The sequence below is a fragment of the Mustelus asterias genome, chromosome 17, assembly GCF_964213995.1.
Source record: "Mustelus asterias chromosome 17, sMusAst1.hap1.1, whole genome shotgun sequence".
Classification (NCBI taxonomy): domain Eukaryota; kingdom Metazoa; phylum Chordata; class Chondrichthyes; order Carcharhiniformes; family Triakidae; genus Mustelus; species Mustelus asterias.
Window position 1 is genome coordinate 91,734,573 of NC_135817.1, and position 17,998 is coordinate 91,752,570.

General features: G+C 46.1%; 1 protein-coding gene across 1 annotated transcript in view; it reads right to left on the minus strand.

Moving 5' to 3' along the window:
* Positions 1-17,998, minus strand: part of LOC144506217 (ubiquitin-associated and SH3 domain-containing protein A-like) — a 218,525-nt gene that overhangs the window by 89,754 nt on the left and 110,773 nt on the right. The window contains exon 8 of the mRNA XM_078232078.1: positions 30-138. Coding sequence (XP_078088204.1) covers positions 30-138 — 109 coding nt within the window. The remainder of the gene's footprint in view (positions 1-29; positions 139-17,998) is intronic.

The window sequence follows — 17,998 nt, forward strand, 5'->3', positions numbered from 1 at the left end:
AGAACTTTAATTCTTCACCTGAAACATACCTTCGCTGGTGAGGCACTGTGCTAACCAAGCCTTGCCAAATACGAGATCGACTCTTTCAGCATGCCGCATGGTTAGGACATATCTCCTGGAGGACGCTGCCTCAATCAGCTGGAAGACAGGACAGATTGAAAATGACCATTGAAACAAGGAATTCAATGGAATCAGCACACAAGAACACACAGGAATTAGAAGCAGCAGTAGACCATTTGACCCCTCGAGCCTGCTCTGCCATTTTATAAGGTCAAGGCTGATCTGATTGTGGCCTTAACTGTACTTTCTTGTCAACCCCCCATAACCCTTGACTACATTGTCAATCATAAATTTAACACACCTTTGAATATATTTAATGACCTTGCTTCCACTGCTTTCTGGGGAAAAGAATTCCACAGAGTAATGGCTTCATTCCCACATGGAACATAGAACATAGAACATTACAGCGCAGTACAGGCCCTTCGGCCCTCAATGTTGCGCCTACGTGTGAAACCAATCTAAAGTCTATATAAACTACACTATTCCAATATCATCCATATGTTTATCTAATGGCCATTTAAATGCCCTTAATGTTGGCAAGTCCACTATTGTTGTAGGCAGGGCATTCCACGCCCTTACTACTCTCTGAGTAAAGAACCTACCTCTGACATCTGTCCTATATCTATCACCCCTCAATTTAAAGCTATGTCCCCTTATGCTAGCCATCACCATCCGAGGAAAAAGGCTCTCACTGTCCACCCTATCTAATCCTCTGATCATCTTGTATGCCTCTATTAAATCACCTCTTAACCTTCTTCTCTCTAACGAAAACAGCCTCAAGACCCTCAGCCTTTTCTCATAAGACCTTCCCACCATACCAGGCAACATCCTGGTAAACCTCCTCTGCACCGTTTCCAATGCTTCCAAATCCTTCCTATAATACGGTGACCAGAACTGTACGCAACACTCCAAATGCGGCTGCACCAGAGTTTTGTACAGCTGCAACATGACCTCCTGGCTCCGAAACTCAATCCCTCTACCAATAAAAGCTAACACTCCGTACGCCTCCTTAACAACCCTATCAACCTGGGTGCCAACTTTCAGGCATCTATGCACATGGACACCGAGATCTCTCTGCTCATCCACACTACCAAGTATCTTACCATTAGCCCAGTACTCTGTATTCCTGTTACTCCTTCCAAAGTGAATCACCTCACACTTTTCTGCCTTAAATTCCATTTGCCACCTCTCAGCCCAGCTCTGCAGCTTATCTATGTCCCTCTGTCACCTGCAACATCCTTCCGCACTGTCCACAACTCCACCGACTTCAGTGTCATCCGCAAATTTACTAACCCATCCTTCTACACCCTCATCCAGGTCATTTATAAAAATGACAAACAGCAGTGGCCCCAAAACAGATCCTTGCAGTACACCACTAGTAACTGAACTCCAGGATGAATATTTCCCATCAACCACCACCCTCTGTCTTCTTACAGCTAGCCAATTTCTGATCCAAACCGCTAAATCACCCTCAATCCCATGCCTCCGTATTTTCTGCAATAGCCTACCATGGGAGATTGATACAAAAACTAAAACCATATGGTATTTGGAGTGGGCTAGCTGGATGGATGCAGAACTGTCTTGGTTATGGAAGTCATGATGTGGAGATGCCGGCGTTGGACTGGGGTAAACACAGTAAGAAGTTTAACAACACCAGGTTAAAGTCCAACAGGTTTATTTGGTAGCAAAAGCCACACAAGCTTTCGAGGCTCTAAGCCCCTTCTTCAGGTGAGTGGGAATTCTGTTCACAAACAGAACTTATAAAGACACAGACTCAATTTACATGAATAATGGTTGGAATGCGAATACTTACAACTAATCCAGTCTTTAAGAAACAAAACAATGGGAGTGGAGAGAGCATCAAGACAGGCTAAAAAGATGTGTATTGTCTCCAGACAAGACAGCCAGTGAAACTCTGCAGGTCCACGCAACTGTGGGAGTTACAAATAGTGTGACATAAACCCAATATCCCGGTTGAGGCCGTCCTTGTGTGTGCGGAACTTGGCTATCAGTTTCTGCTCAGCGACTCTGCGCTGTCGTGTGTCGTGAAGGCCGCCTTGGAGAACGCTTACCCGAATATCAGAGGCCGAATGCCCGTGACCGCTGAAGTGCTCCCCAACAGGAAGAGAACAGTCTTGCCTGGTGATTGTCGAGCGGTGTTCATTCATCCGTTGTCGCAGCGTCTGCATAGTTTCCCCAATGTACCATGCCTCGGGACATCCTTTCTTGCAGCGTATCAGGTAGACAACGTTGGCCGAGTTGCAAGAGTATGTACCGTGTACCTGGTGGATGGTGTTCTCACGTGAGATGATGGCATCTGTGTCGATGATCCGGCACGTCTTGCAGAGGTTGCTGTGGCAGGGTTGTGTGGTGTCTTGGTCACTGTTCTCCTGAAGGCTGGGTAGTTTGCTGCGGACAATGGTCTGTTTGAGGTTGTGCGGTTGTTTGAAGGCAAGAAGTGGGGGTGTGGGGATGGCCTTGGCGAGATGTTCGTCTTCATCAATGACATGTTGAAGGCTCCGGAGGAGATGCCGTAGCTTCTCTGCTCCGGGGAAGTACTGGACAACGAAGGGTACTCTGTCCACTGTGTCCCGTGTTTGTCTTCTGAGGAGGTCGGTGCGGTTTTTCGCTGTGGCGCGTTGGAACTGTTGATCAATGAGTCGAGCGCCATATCCTGTTCTTATGAGGGCATCTTTCAGCGTCTGGAGGTGTCTGTTGCGATCCTCCTCATCTGAGCAGATCCTGTGTATTCGGAGGGCTTGTCCGTAGGGGATGGCTTCTTTAACGTGTTTAGGGTGGAAGCTGGAGAAGTGGAGCATCGTGAGGTTATCCGTGGGCTTGAGAAACTTGAGAAACTCGGCATCACCACCAGCAGCAACCAAGCCTCCCCCGGTACCACAGTAGAAAACAGTACCACTGCAGGGAAGTCAATTGTCAACTTGTCCGATTACACACTTCAACCAGATGAAATCGAAGTTCTCAGCCGAGGGCTTAATTTTTGCCCCACCACCAAAATAGACCCCATCAGTCTCGCAGCAGACACAGAGGAATTCATCAGGCGAATGAGGCTGAGGGAGTTCTTCCACAAACCCCAAGAGGCCAACAACGAACACAATGAGACAGCCAATGAACCGGAACAGCCGACAGAGAGATCCGCAGTGCATCCGAAGAGGAAAGAGTCGAATTGGACTCCTCCGGAAGGCCGCTGCCCTCGACTTGACATGTATGCCCAAGCCGTCAGGAGGTGCGTCAACACCAAATTCATCAGCCGCACTCACAAGACAGCCCCGAACATCACCCAAGCACAACGTAACGCCATCCACGCTCTCAAGACCAACCACAACATTGTCATCAAACCAGCAGACAAAGGAGGGGCCATCGTCGTACTGAACAGAACGGATTACTGCAAAGAAGTGTACCGACAACTCAACAACGAGGAACACTACAGACAGTTACCTGCAGATCCGACCAAAGAACACACCCGTCAACTCAACACTCTGATCAAGACCTTTGATCCGGACCTTCAGAACACCCTCCGTGCTCTCATCCCACGTACTCCCCGCGTTGGAGATCTCTACTGCCTCCCGAAGATACACAAGGCGAACACACCCGGCCGTCCCATCGTATCGGGCAATGGGACCCTGTGCGAGAACCTCTCCGGCTATGTCGGGGGCATCCTGAAACCCATTGTACAAAGAACCCCCAGCTTTTGTCGCGACACGACGGACTTCCTACAGAAACTCGGCACACATGGAGCAGTTGAACCAGGAGCGCTCCTCGTCACAATGGATGTCTCAGCACTCTACACCAGCATCCCCCATGACGATGGCATTGCTGCAACGGCCTCAGTGCTCAGCGCCAACAACTGCCAGTTTCCAGATGCAATTTTACATCTCATCCGCTTCATCCTGGACCACAATATCTTCACCTTCAACAACCAGTTCTTCATCCAGACACACGGAACAGCCATGGGGACTAAATTTGCACCTCAATATGCCAACATCTTCATGCACAGGTTCGAACAAGACTTCTTCACCGCACGGGACCTTCAACCGATGCTATACACTAGATACCTCAAACAGACCATTGTCCGCAGCAAACTACCCAGCCTTCAGGAGAACAGTGACCAAGACACCACACAACCCTGCCACAGCAACCTCTGCAAGACGTGCCGGATCATCGACACAGATGCCATCATCTCACGTGAGAACACCATCCACCAGGTACACGGTACATACTCTTGCAACTCGGCCAACGTTGTCTACCTGATACGCTGCAAGAAAGGATGTCCCTAGGCATGGTACATTGGGGAAACTATGCAGACGCTGCGACAACGGATGAATGAACACCGCTCGACAATCACCAGGCAAGACTGTTCTCTTCCTGTTGGGGAGCACTTCAGCGGTCACGGGCATTCGGCCTCTGATATTCGGGTAAGCGTTCTCCAAGGCGGCCTTCGCGACACACGACAGCGCAGAGTCGCTGAGCAGAAACTGATAGCCAAGTTCTGCACACACAAGGACGGCCTCAACCGGGATATTGGGTTTATGTCACACTATTTGTAACCCCCACAGTTGCGTGGACCTGCAGAGTTTCACTGGCTGTCTTGTCTGGAGACAATACACATCTTTTTAGCCTGTCTTGATGCTCTCTCCACTCCCATTGTTTTGTTTCTTAAAGACTGGATTAGTTGTAAGTATTCGCATTCCAACCATTATTCATGTAAATTGAGTCTGTGTCTTTATAAGTTCTGTTTGTGAACAGAATTCCCACTCACCTGAAGAAGGGGCTTAGAGCCTCGAAAGCTTGTGTGGCTTTTGCTACCAAATAAACCTGTTGGACTTTAACCTGGTGTTGTTAAACTTCTTACTTGGTTATGGAAGACAGAGAGTAGCGGTGTAAGGGTGTTTTTCAGAATGGAGATCTGTAGCTACTGGTGTTCCGCAGGGATAGTGCTGTAACCTCTGTTGTTTGTAATATATATAAATGATCTGGAGGAAAATGTGTGGGTTCTGATTAGTAAGTTTGCGGATGACACGAAGATTGGTGGAATTGCTGATAGTGCCGGGGATTGTCAGAGGATAGAACAGGATAGAGATAGATTGGAGAGTTGGGCACAGAAATGGCAGATGGAGTTTAATCTGGACAAATGTGAGAACATAGAAACATAGAACATAGAAAGCCACAGCACAAACAGGCCCTTCGGCCCACAAGTTGCGCCGATCACATCCCCACCTCTAGGCCTATCTATAGCCCTCAATCCCATTAAATCCCATGTACTCATCCAGAAGTCTCTTAAAAGACCCCAACGAGTTTGCCTCCACCACCACCGACGTCAGCCGATTCCACTCACCCACCACCCTCTGAGTGAAAAACTTACCCCTGACATCTCCTCTGTACCTACCCCCCAGCACCTTAAACCTGTGTCCTCTCGTAGCAACCATTTCAGCCCTTGGAAATAGCCTCTGAGAGTCTACCCTATCCAGACCTCTCAACATCTTGTAAACCTCTATCAGGTCACCTCTCATCCTTCGTCTCTCCAGGGAGAAGAGACCAAGCTCCCTCAACCTATCCTCATAAGGCATGCCCCCCAATCCAGGCAACATCCTTGTAAATCTCCTCTGCACCCTTTCAATGGCTTCAACATCTTTCCTGTAATGAGGTGACCAGAACTGCGCGCAGTACTCCAAGTGGGGTCTAACCAGGGTCCTATAAAGCTGCAGCATTATCTCCCGACTCCTAAACTCAATCCCTCGATTAATGAAGGCCAGTACGCCGTACGCCTTCTTGACCGCATCCTCCACCTGCGAGGCCGATTTAAGAGTCCTATGGACCCGGACCCCAAGGTCCTTCTGATCCTCTACACTGCTAAGAATGGTACCCTTCATTTAATACTGCTGCTTCATCCCATTGGATCTGCCAAAATGGATCACCACACACTTATCCGGGTTGAAGTCCATCTGCCACTTCTCCGCCCAGTCTTGCATTCTATCTATGTCTCGCTGCAACTTCTGACATCCCTCCAAACTATCCACAACACCACCTACCTTGGTGTCGTCAGCAAACTTACCAACCCATCCCTCCACTTCCTCATCCAGGTCATTTATGAAAATGACAAACAGCAAGGGTCCCAGAACAGATCCCTGGGGCACTCCACTGGTCACTGACCTCCATGCAGAGAAAGACCCCTCCACAGCCACTCTCTGCCTTCTGCAGGCAAGCCAGTTCTGGATCCACAAGGCAACAGCCCCTTGGATCCCATGCCCTCTCACTTTCTCAAGAAGTCTTGCATGGGGGACCTTATCGAACGCCTTGCTGAAGTCCATATAGACCACATCCACCGCTCTTCCTTCGTCAATGTGTTTGGTCACATTTTCAAAGAACTCAACCAGGCTCGTAAGGCACGACCTGCCCTTGACAAAGCCGTGCTGACTACTTTTGATCATACTAAACTTCTCTAGATGATCATAAATCCTGTCTCTCAGGATCCTCTCCATCAACTTACCAACCACTGAGGTTAGACTCACCGGTCGGTAATTTCCCGGGCTGTCCCTGTTCCCTTTCTTGAATATAGGGACCACATCTGCAATCCTCCAATCCTCCGGAACCTCTCCCGTCTCCATCGACGATGCAAAGATCATCGCCAAAGGCTCCGCAATCTCCTCCCTCGCCTCCCACAGTAACCTGGGGTACATCCCATCCGGTCCCGGCGACTTACCAACCTTGATGCCATTCAATAGTTCCAACACATCCTCTTTCTTTATGTCCACATGCTCGATCCTTTCTGTCCACCGCAAACCAGCAGTACAACCACCCAGATCCCTTTCCACCGTGAATACCGAGGTAAAGTATTCATTAAGCAGCTCCGCCATTTCTAACGGTTCCGCACAAACTTTTCTCCCTTCACCTTTTAAGGGTCCTATGCCTTCACATCTCATCCTTTTACTCTTGACATACTTGTAGAAAGCCTTGGGATTCTCCTTAATCTTACCCGCCAAGGCCTTCTCATGACCCCTTCTCGCTCTCCTAATTTCCTTCTTAAGCTCCTTCCTACATCCCGTATACTCCTCTAAATCCTTAACACCTCCTAGCTCTCTGAACCTTCTGTACGTCTCTCTTTTCTTATTCACCAGGTTCATCACAACCTTCGTGCACCACGGTTCCCGTACCCTACCAACACCCCCCTGTCTCATCGGAACGTTGTCATGCAGAGCTCCAGACAAACATTCCTTGAAAATCCTCCACTTTCCTTCGGTACTTTTCCCCAAGAATGCCTCCTTCCAATTTACCCGTCTAATTTCCTCCCTGATGACACTGTATTTCCCTTTACTCCAGAGAAACACTTTCCTAGCCTGCCTGATCCTATCTCTTTCCAATGCTATCGTGAAGGAGATAGAATTATGATCGCTATCCCCAAGATGCTCACCCACCGAGAGATCCTCCACCTGTCCAGGTTCATTAGCCAGCACCAGATCAAGTGAGGTGATGTATTTTGGACGATCAAATTTGTGTATGAATTATATTATAAATGGCAGAAAACTTAGGAACATTAACATACAGAGGGATCTGGCTGTGCAGGTCCGCAGTTCCCTAAAACTGGCAACACAGGTGGCCAAGGTGATTAAGAAGACATGTGGGATGCTTGCTTTCATCAGCCAGGGCATTGAGTACAGGAGTTGGGAAATCATGTTGCAGCTATATAAAACTTTGGTTCGGCCGCGTTTGGAGTATTGTGTGCAATTCTGGTCACCACACTGCCAGAAGGATATGAAAGCTTTGGAGAGAGTGTAATGAAGGTTCACCAGGATGTTGCCTGGTCTTGAGGGTGTTGACTATGAGGAGAGGTTGAAATAACTAGGATTGTTTTCACTGGAAAGACGGAGGCTGAGGGGGAGACCTGATCGAGGTCTACAAAATTATGAGAGGCACAGACAGGATGGATAGTCAGAGGCTTTTTCCCAGGGGGCACAAGTTCAAGGTGAGAGGGGGCAAGTTTAGGGGAGATGTGCGTGAGACTTTTTTCACACAAAGAGTGGTGGGTGCCTGGAACGCGCTGCCAGAGGAGGTGGTGGAAGCAGGAACATTAGCAACATTTAAGAGGTGAAGTAGGGAAAGGGTTAATGTTTTTTTTGTACTCAATGTATTTTGTACCTAAAAGGTTGAACTTTGTACCTGGAATGTAGCACAAACATAACCCTTCCTTATGGCTAGTCTCCCCTTTGTTTATATTGCTCCTGGTAGTAGTATAAGCCATTTGTTCATGTCTTTCATCTTTAACTTTTAGTAGTATAAGCCATTTGTTCATGGTTCCCTCGCTTGTTTATATCATTCTGTACATGTTGGGTTGTAAGTCTTACTTTTCCCGTAGGCTTGTGTATGATTTAAACAAAGGAAGCAGCTACCAAATGGTAGAGTGCGAGAATGGCCGTTTGAAGGAGGACTCCCACTGGGACAGCTGCAATCCCACACAGTCACTTCAAAGGAAAGGCCGCGGGAAGAGCGGGGGACCAGAGGTTGCATCTTGACTACAACTACCAGGAGAATTGTGCTTTATGACCCAAGGACACCAGATAGTCTCTCACCAGAAACCAGAGTGTATCAGAAGCTGTTAAAGGAACTATAATTTATGATCAAGGACTGTTAACTGGACTTTGCTTTATGGCTTGTATTGGGAACCCTGATGTATAAATGTCCACGCTTCTTGTGTTCAGAGAGAACTTTGACTTCCGCTTTCAAGGGGTCAAGTTCTCCCGCAAGCTTGTGAGAATAAAGCCTTACTGTATTTTGACTCAGACTAGCCTCAGAGGTATTTTTACCGACTTCATTTGGTGCTGAAAGCCGGGAGACGCCCGGGATCTGTTTGCGGGGACTCTGTTTGCGGGCTCAGGTTGAATGGCCACAACCTGGGTACTGAAATAGAGTTCTGAACCTAATAGGGTGAGTCAAACTATAGTGGGCTGAGTATATGTGGTGAGAGTGTGTGAGAGTGAAAGACGTCTGAACTGAACACATACGGACAAGGAGGCATTTGTCTTTAATACTCAAGTGGGTATAAAGACTGGAGAAAAGGTGCCTGAGGTGTGATCTTCAGATGTGAGTGAGAAAGAGAAACTGTCTGAGTGATCACCGGAGTAGAAGTAAGCTTAATAGTGTAAGCTTAATAGTGTAAGCGGTGGTACGGAGGGATTTGATCACCCCTGACAGGTAACACCGGACTCTGATAAGAGCAACCTAGGAGTGGGAGAGTGAAAAGGGGGAGTAGAAGACTCCAGGTGGTGAGTATAAAACTTATCTGTATTATGGCGGAATCACAAAGACAGCGGGGACCTCCGGAATCCCTGATAAATGAGTGTATGACTGAGAGGAACAAATTCATTAAACAGATGAGAAAAGGGGGGTGGAACTTATCCTGCCCTCTGGGCCAACAGCATAAGTGGTTGGGTAAAGAAAAGAGAAACATGACAAAGAAAATAGGAGTATTGTGAATACATCTGGGGTGTGGAATGGACTGCCTGCAGTGATAGTGGAGTCAGACACTTTAGGAACATTTAAGCGGTTATTGGATAGGCACATGGAGCACACCAGGATGATAGGGAGTGGGATAGTTTGATCTTGGTTTCAGATAAAGCTCGGCACAACATCGTGGGCCGAAGGGCCTGTTCTGTGCTGTACTGTTCTATGTTCTATCAGTTAGCTGGACTAATTGAGCAAGTAGTCGCCTCTACTAAGAAGTGGAGTGAGGATAAAGAAAGGATTAGGGAGTTAGAATCCAGAGTAAGGGAACTGGAGAAACAAAACCAAGTATTAGAAGAAAAGCAATGGAGAGGGGAAACCGTTCCTCTACCTCCTTATGAGTCCACACAACAGGGACTAACCGCTCTTCCAGAGGAATGGGAAGCACTACAACACAACTTAGTGCTAGTAACCCAAGGGGGAACAAATGCACAGCCAAAAGTAAATTATGAACCATTCATTTCAGGTGAGAGACAGCAGATAATGGCTTCCCTGGGTAAATTACAACCTAGAAGTGCAAACACTAAATTCTGGGAAGAATTAGACACAATCTGGGTAGGACACCTATTACACCTGAGAGACGTACACCAGCTGGTCAGGGCAGCGTGTCCAGCGGATAAGTGGAGGCAGGTAGCAGGGGGCCCGCCGCTCCTCCAGCACAGGATTATAGTGGGGGACGGTGGACACATGTAGTCGCCCTAACATCAGAGATAGATACCCAACAGACACCCTTCGCCCAGTTTAAGGTAGAAATTCAGAGAGTGGTAGGGAATGCTCCCACTAACTGGAGCAGAATGACCACAATGAAACAGCTAAAAGGGGAAGGAGCTTCTGAATGTGGGGGATGGTTGTTCCAGGTATATCAAGAGTGCTCAGGACAAGGAAACCCAGGTCGAGGGGATCAAGCGTTCATCCAGGCTTTTAAGGATGAATTCTTTAGTGTTCACCAAAAAATCCTTAAAATGGGAATTCTCAGTACCCCGAACTATGATGAGTTGGTAGAATATCGCAAGGGGGATAGAATATAAAAGCAGAGATGTCTTGCTGCAATGGTACAGGGCATTGGTGAGGCCGCAGCTGGAATACTGTGTGCAGTATTGGTCCCCTTATTTGCGGAAGGATATATTGGCCTTGGAGGGAGTGCAGAGAAGGTTCACCAGGTTGATACCAGAGATGAGGGTTGTTGATTATGAGGAGAGACTGAGCAGATTGGGTTTTTATTCGTTGGAATTTAGAAGGCTGAGGGGGGATCTTATAGAGACCTATAAGATAATGAAGGGGCTGGATAGGGTAGAGATGGAGAGATTCTTTCCACTTAGAAAGGAAACTAGAACTAGAGGGCACAGTCTCAAAATAAAGGGGGGTCAGTTTAGGACAGAGTTGAGGAGGAACTTCTTCTCTCAGAGGGTGGTGAATCTCTGGAATTCTCTGCCCACTGAAGTGGTGGAGGCTACCTCGTTGAAAATGTTTAAATCACGGATAGATGGATTCCTGATCGGTAAGGGAATTTGGGGTTATAGGGATCAGGCGGGTAAGTGGAACTGATCCACTTCAGATCAGCCATGATCTTATTGAATGGCGGGGCAGGTTCGAGGGACTAGATGGCCTACTCCTGCTCCTATTTCTTATGTTCTTATGTTCTAATGGGCTAATGGCATACCTGGAGATGGATAGGAGAGATCTTAGTTTTTGTATTTCAGTGTGTTTGTGTGATCTGGTTGTTAGTCAAATGTAGGTGGTTGTTGTTGTATTAAATTGAGAGCAGAAATTGTTGAAGCCTTTGTTTGTTCTTAGAAACATAGAAACATAGAAAACTACAGCACAAAACAGGCCCTTCGCCCCGCAAGTTGTGCCGAACATATCCCTACCTTTTAGGCCTACCTGTAACCCTCCATCCTATTAAGTCCCATGTACTCATCCAGGAGTCTCTTAAAAGACCCTATTGAGTTTGCCTCCACCACCACTGACGGCAGCCGATTCCACTCGCCCACCACCCTCTGTGTGAAAAACTTCCCCCGAACATTTCCCCTGTACCGACCCCCCAGCACCTTAAACCTGTGTCCTCTCGTAGCAGCCATTTCCACCCTGGGAAAAAGCCTCTGAGACTCCACCCGTTTGTTCTTGTGGAGTTTTTATTGCGGGTAATAAATGACCTTAGTTTAGCCTCAGGAGAGCTGGGGAGGTGTTAAGACTGTTAAAGATTAAAGTGATAAGATTTCTTGCATTTACTTCTGTTTTGAGTTTTAATTACAGTTTGGAAGAAAGAAGAATAAAAGTGACTGTCTTAATCCAAGTTCTGGATTCTTTTAAATGTTTTACTTACATCTCATTTTAAGATGTTAAGTTTCAATGAGTGTTGGAAGCTTCCATGTGTGTCTGTGTGTTTACAAAGTTGTTTGCTTTGTTGTGATTTTACAACAGTGGGTTTGATACAGAGTTTAAATAAAATTACAGAGTTCAAATAAAATTGAAGTTGGAAATAGCCAATTTGAATTTTGATTAAACCTGTGTTTGAATTTTGTTAAGAAAGGATTTAAACCTTGGAGGGAACCATGTGCTCGCTCCTTTGTCTTGAAGTGAAGATTATGAGAGAGTTAGTTGAGAAATTGGGAGAAGAAATTAAGTAATTTTATGAAAAAGTAGATAAGCAAGAACAAAAGAATGAGGTAAATGTACTGTCTATGAGTCAGTTTAAAATATATTAAGTTAAGTGAAATGAATTGTAATTCTGCTTATTTCAAGTTCCGGCAGGAGATTAATCAATTAAATCTTAGTTGCCAATGCAAATTGCCCTTACGAATGTCTGAAAGTTTAATATTCTGTAACCTGGTTAAAATTATGTACTGCCGTTGGAATTTTATGTGCTATCTATTGTTCAAAGTTTGCCAAATATTGAGCACTGTTAAGCTTAAAATCTAGCCAGTTAAAATCAAACCAAAAATGTTTCTGATTAATTAACTAGTCTGTATTGTACCTACGCTGGTTTTGATTTGGCGCCTATTGTTTTCCTCGAGTGCGGGGGTTTTGATCTGGAGCTCAGTTTAAAATTGGAAACGGATTGGATTAAAGGGGTTTGGATATCACAGTTAGGGTGTGTAAAGTATGATACAACTGCCGCTTGATTATTTTCTATATAGACCCGAAAATAAAATAAAATCCTGAAAAGCCTTCACCAATTTTGCATAATATAGTTATATATTATATGTTGTGTATTGATAAAACATAATTCTGTCGGAGCTTCCTGTTTTCCTCACCATACAAATGATTAAATTAGAGATAATGTCAGGGTACGTTATATCAAGATTGGAACTGTATGGCATGTGATTTAATGGGGAATGCAATGTTTTTTGATGAGATTATATACAAATGAATGGATGTCCAACTGCAGCCAAAAAACCAGTGTAAAGTGTTATTTAATTCACACTAAGCTTTCTATGGAAGGGGGGTGTGTAGTTAACTGTATAATGTACTAGCTAAAGCCTTACAGACATTGGGAAAATTGTGGACAGAGATATTGCCCACTATACTGATGAGATTAAGAATTACCACAAACCGGACAACCGGATTAACCCCTTATGAAGTTAATGACAGAATGGGCGATGATGTAGGTTCACTAAAAGATGAATTCAGGAGATATGTTTTGGAACTAAGCACTCAACTAAAAGGGATGCGCAAATTGGTAAAAGACAATCTGGAACAAAGAGACACAGAGAGAGAGAGAGAGCTTGAAATGCTCCCTGACGGGCGGGAAGTTGCGTCCTAGTAAAAGCACTACTTGACAAACCTGGGTTCGCCCCTAAATGGAAGGGCGCTATGAGGTTAAATTGTGTAGTGTGCTTAATTCACAGACATGTGAGACGGTTGACCTCCAAGCAAGCTGAACGGGTTCGCGGGCAGTGGCGCGCGGGCGGTATAGCCTTTGGACCATTGTATAACGGTCACGTGGGTTATTAGTTAAGTGATAGGATGATTTTCTTGCTGCCTCTCACGACCCTTGCCCTGCTAGTTACGGAGGGGAAGTATAGATGGAATTGTGTAGACTTGAGGATAGAGCATCGCAAGCATCTCTGTAACGATGATTCTGTCTATTGTAACCTTCCGACACATGGAATAAGTCCCTGGGAGGTAACCTGTAGGGACCGCTGCTTGGGATTCCTTAACCATGCCATGTTGCCAACTCTGTTGGAGGGGCGAGGTGATTGGAGTCTCCCATGCATGTAATGTGGTGTAACTGGAATTTTTGGTGTTTAGCTGAGGGACCGGGATGGATCTGTACCCGGCAGCAGCAGAGGGCTCGGGAGGATATGTACATTAACACGAGATTTGGTCGATCCAAGCAATCATTGTATCAATCCTCTAAAATCCGACCCTATCACATGAACACTTTCATGTATATGTCTCACTTGTATGTATTGCAGTCACAATTTTGAGCAAGCGCTGGATCTGCTTACATATTCCCATGCACGAAGGAAAGGGGGGGGGGGGGGGAGTCCTTTATTCCCTATCCCTTTGTCAACTCCGGGAATGGTAGAGGGGATTTCGAATCAGAATGGAACCCACGATGGGACAAGGAAAGTGACATTTAAAACCCCATCAGGCATGTTGTGAAAAACCAACAAGGGGGGATCTATCTGCTTGGTAAGAAACGGAACCATACTTATTGGCCGTAGCTACTGTACCCAGCAGGTTAATGTCACCAGTGGTGCCTGGGCTTTGGTGCAACAGATTACAATCCATTGCCCTACTGCTGATGTCCTGGTCAGCCTCTCCTCTACTTATATGAGCAGCATGACTGCATATAACGGTACCTGTTGTGTCTGTGGAAACAATGCCGACCCATGGCTTCCTTGGGATTGGGTAGGATCGTGTTATTTAGCATATGTGGTACCCTATATTCACCATTACACCGACTTACGGGACCACCCCGAGATACACCTGCTTAGGACTAAGCGAGCCATTACTGAGACAGAACGGTTCTTTATGATAGCTTTCCCACTTTATGGGACAGCAAAAGCAGCTCAGGAACTTATACATATGGCCTCGACCTCAGAGAGAGTTGCGAATGAAACTAGAGACGGGTTTGAGGAGGTGAGCACAGCCTTCTCTGAAGTATCAGCCAAGGTTGTAGCTATCCGGACTGTTGCTTTACAGAACCGATTGACACTTGATTATGTGTTGGCTTTCCAGGGAGGAACATGCGCTATAATTGAATCTGAATGCTGCACATATATCCCAGATGTTTCGGAAAATATAACTCGTTTGGCAGATCATATCAAACGAGTGACGATGACAATACAAGGTGAAGGGAGCCAATATCATAATTATAACCCTCCGGGATCGCTGGGGCAATGGTTCGGGTCGTGGGGATCATATCTGATGCACGGGTTAATTGTATTAATTGTCATTGTTATTGCATGTTGTATTTGTATGGCATTATTGAACGCTTGTTGTAAAACGGTAACAGCCCGAATTATGCTGAGTGCAAGTGTGCAGGCAGAAGGGGCAGACTTCCTGACGAAGTGGGTAGGCCCATACGCTGGTAACATTTGGCTCTAAATTGGTCATGGGGCCATGTTTGCACTTGGCCTCTGACCAAAAGGAGGGATTGAAGAAGGGAAAGGGTTAATGTTTTTTTGTACTCAATGTATTTTGTACCTAAAAGGTTGAACTTTGTACCTGGAATGTAGCACAAATATAACCCTTCCTTATGGCTAGGCTCCCCTTTGTTTATATTGCTCCTGGTAGTAGCATAAGCCATTTGTTCGTAGTTTCATCTTTTACTTTTAGTAGTATAAGCCATTTGTTCATGGTTCCCTCGCTTGTTTATATCATTCTGATAAAACAGACAGTTAAATATAGATGTTGGGTTGTAAGTCTTACTTTTCCCGTAGGCTTGTGTATGATTTAAACAGAGGAAGCAGCTACCAAATGGTAGAGTGCGAGAATGGCCGTTTGAAGGAGGATTCCCACTGGGACAGCTGCAATCCCACACAGTCACTTCAAAGGAAAGGCCGCGGGAAGAGCAGGGGACCAGAGGTTGCATCTTGACTACAACTACCAGGAGAATTGTGCTTTATGACCCAAGGATACCAGATAGTCTCTAACCATAACCCAGAGTGTATCAGAAGCTGTTAAAGGAACTATAATTTATGATCAAGGACTGTTAACTGGACTTTGCTTCATGACTTGTATTGGGAACCCTGATGTATAAATGTCCACGCTTCTTGTGTTCAGGGAGAACTTTGGCTTCCGCTTTCAAGGGGTCAGGTTCTCCCGCAAGCTTGTGAGAATAAAGCCTGACTGTATTTTGACTCAGACTAGCCTCAGAGGTATTTTTACCGACTTCAAGAGGCATCTGGATGGGTACATGAATAGGGAGGGAATAGAGGGATATGGACTGGATAAGGGCACAAGATTTTTTAAAATTTAGTTCGGGCATCATGATCGGCACAGACTTGGAGAGCCGAAGAGCCTGTTCCAGTGCTGTACCTTTCTTTGTTCTTTGTTAATTTTATGCACCCTTTTCGAAAAAGTAAAGTAGGGTGGGTGTAGTAACATCCTATGCCTACTTTGTTTTCGGTTAGCTAACCAATCCCCTCTTCATGCTACATCCGACACCATAAGTGCTTATTTTGTGGAGTAACCTTTGGTGTGTCAAATGCCTTCTGGAAAATCAAGTACAGCATTGTCGGGATTCTCTGGTCGTGGATGCCCCAAGACCGGAAATTCCCGCCCGAGCTCGGTGGAACTTTGAATGGTCGGCCGGATTTTCTGTCTCGCCCTCTATAATTCCCACGGCGGGCGAGACGGGAGAATTTTGTCTTCAGGGTCCCTTTATTGACTTAGCTTGCTACTTTCTCCAACATTATCTCTACAAAACTCATCTCCAAACTCCGTAACCTGTGGCTCGGCTCCTCCTTCTGGGACTGGATTCTAGAACTCCGAACACACGACTGCAGTCAGTAAGGATCAGCAACAACATCTCCTCCACGATCATCCTCAACACACCCGGTGCCCCACAAGGCTGTGTTCTTAGCCCCTTACTAGCCTACTTGTGACTAATAAACTTTATACTCCTTATACACCTGTGACAATGTGGGCAAAATTTGCTCCAACTCGACTTTTAGGTTTGCTGATGACATCACCGTAGTGGGTTGGATCTCAAACAATGACGAGACAGCATACAGGAATGAGATAGAGAATCTAATGAACTGGTGCGATGACAATAATCTCTCCCTCAATGTCAGCAAAACAAAGGAGATAGTCATCGACTTCAGGTAGTGCAGTGGAGGGCATGCCCCTGTCTACATAGAACATAGAACATAGAACATTACAGCGCAGAACAGGCCCTTCGGCCCACGATGTTGCACCGACCAGTTAAAAAAAAACTGTGACCCTCCAACCTAAACCAATTTCTTTTCGTCCATGAACCTATCTACGGATCTCTAAAACGCCCCCAAACTAGGCGCATTTACTACTGATGCTGGCAGGGCATTCCAATCCCTCACCACCCTCTGGGTAAAGAACCTACCCCTGACATCGGTTCTATAACTACCCCCCCTCAATTTAAAGCCATGCCCCCTCGTGCTGGATTTCTCCATCAGAGGAAAAAGGCTATCACTATCCACCCTATCTAAACCTCTAATCATCTTATATGTTTCAATAAGATCCCCTCTTAGCCGCCGCCTTTCCAGCGAAAACAATCCCAAATCCCTCAGCCTCTCCTCATAGGATCTCCCCTCCATACCAGGCAACATCCTGGTAAACCTCCTCTGCACCCTCTCCAAAGCCTCCACATCCTTCCTGTAATGTGGGGACCAGAACTGCACACAGTACTCCAAGTGCGGCCGCACCAGAGTTGTGTACAGTTGCAACATAACGCTACGACTCCTAAATTCAATCCCCCTACCAATAAACGCCAAGACACCATATGCCTTCTTAACAACCTTATCTACTTGATTCCCAACTTTCAGGGATCTATGCACACATACACCTAGATCCCTCTGCTCCTCCACACTATTCAAAGTCCTCCCGTTAGCCCTATACTCAACACATCTGTTATTCCTACCAAAGTGAATTACCTCACACTTCTCCGCATTAAACTCCATCCTCCACCTCTCGGCCCAACTTTGCAACCTGTCTAAGTCTTCCTGCAAACTACGACACCCTTCCTCACTGTCTACCACACCACCGACTTTGGTGTCATCAGCAAATTTGCTAATCCACCCAACTATACCCTCATCCAGATCATTAATAAATATTACAAACAGCAGTGGCCCCAAAACAGATCCCTGAGGTACACCACTTGTAACCGCACTCCATGATGAATATTTACTATCAACCACCACCCTCTGTTTCCTATCCGCTAGCCAATTCCTGATCCAATTTCCTAGATCACCCCCAATCCCATACATCTGCATTTTCT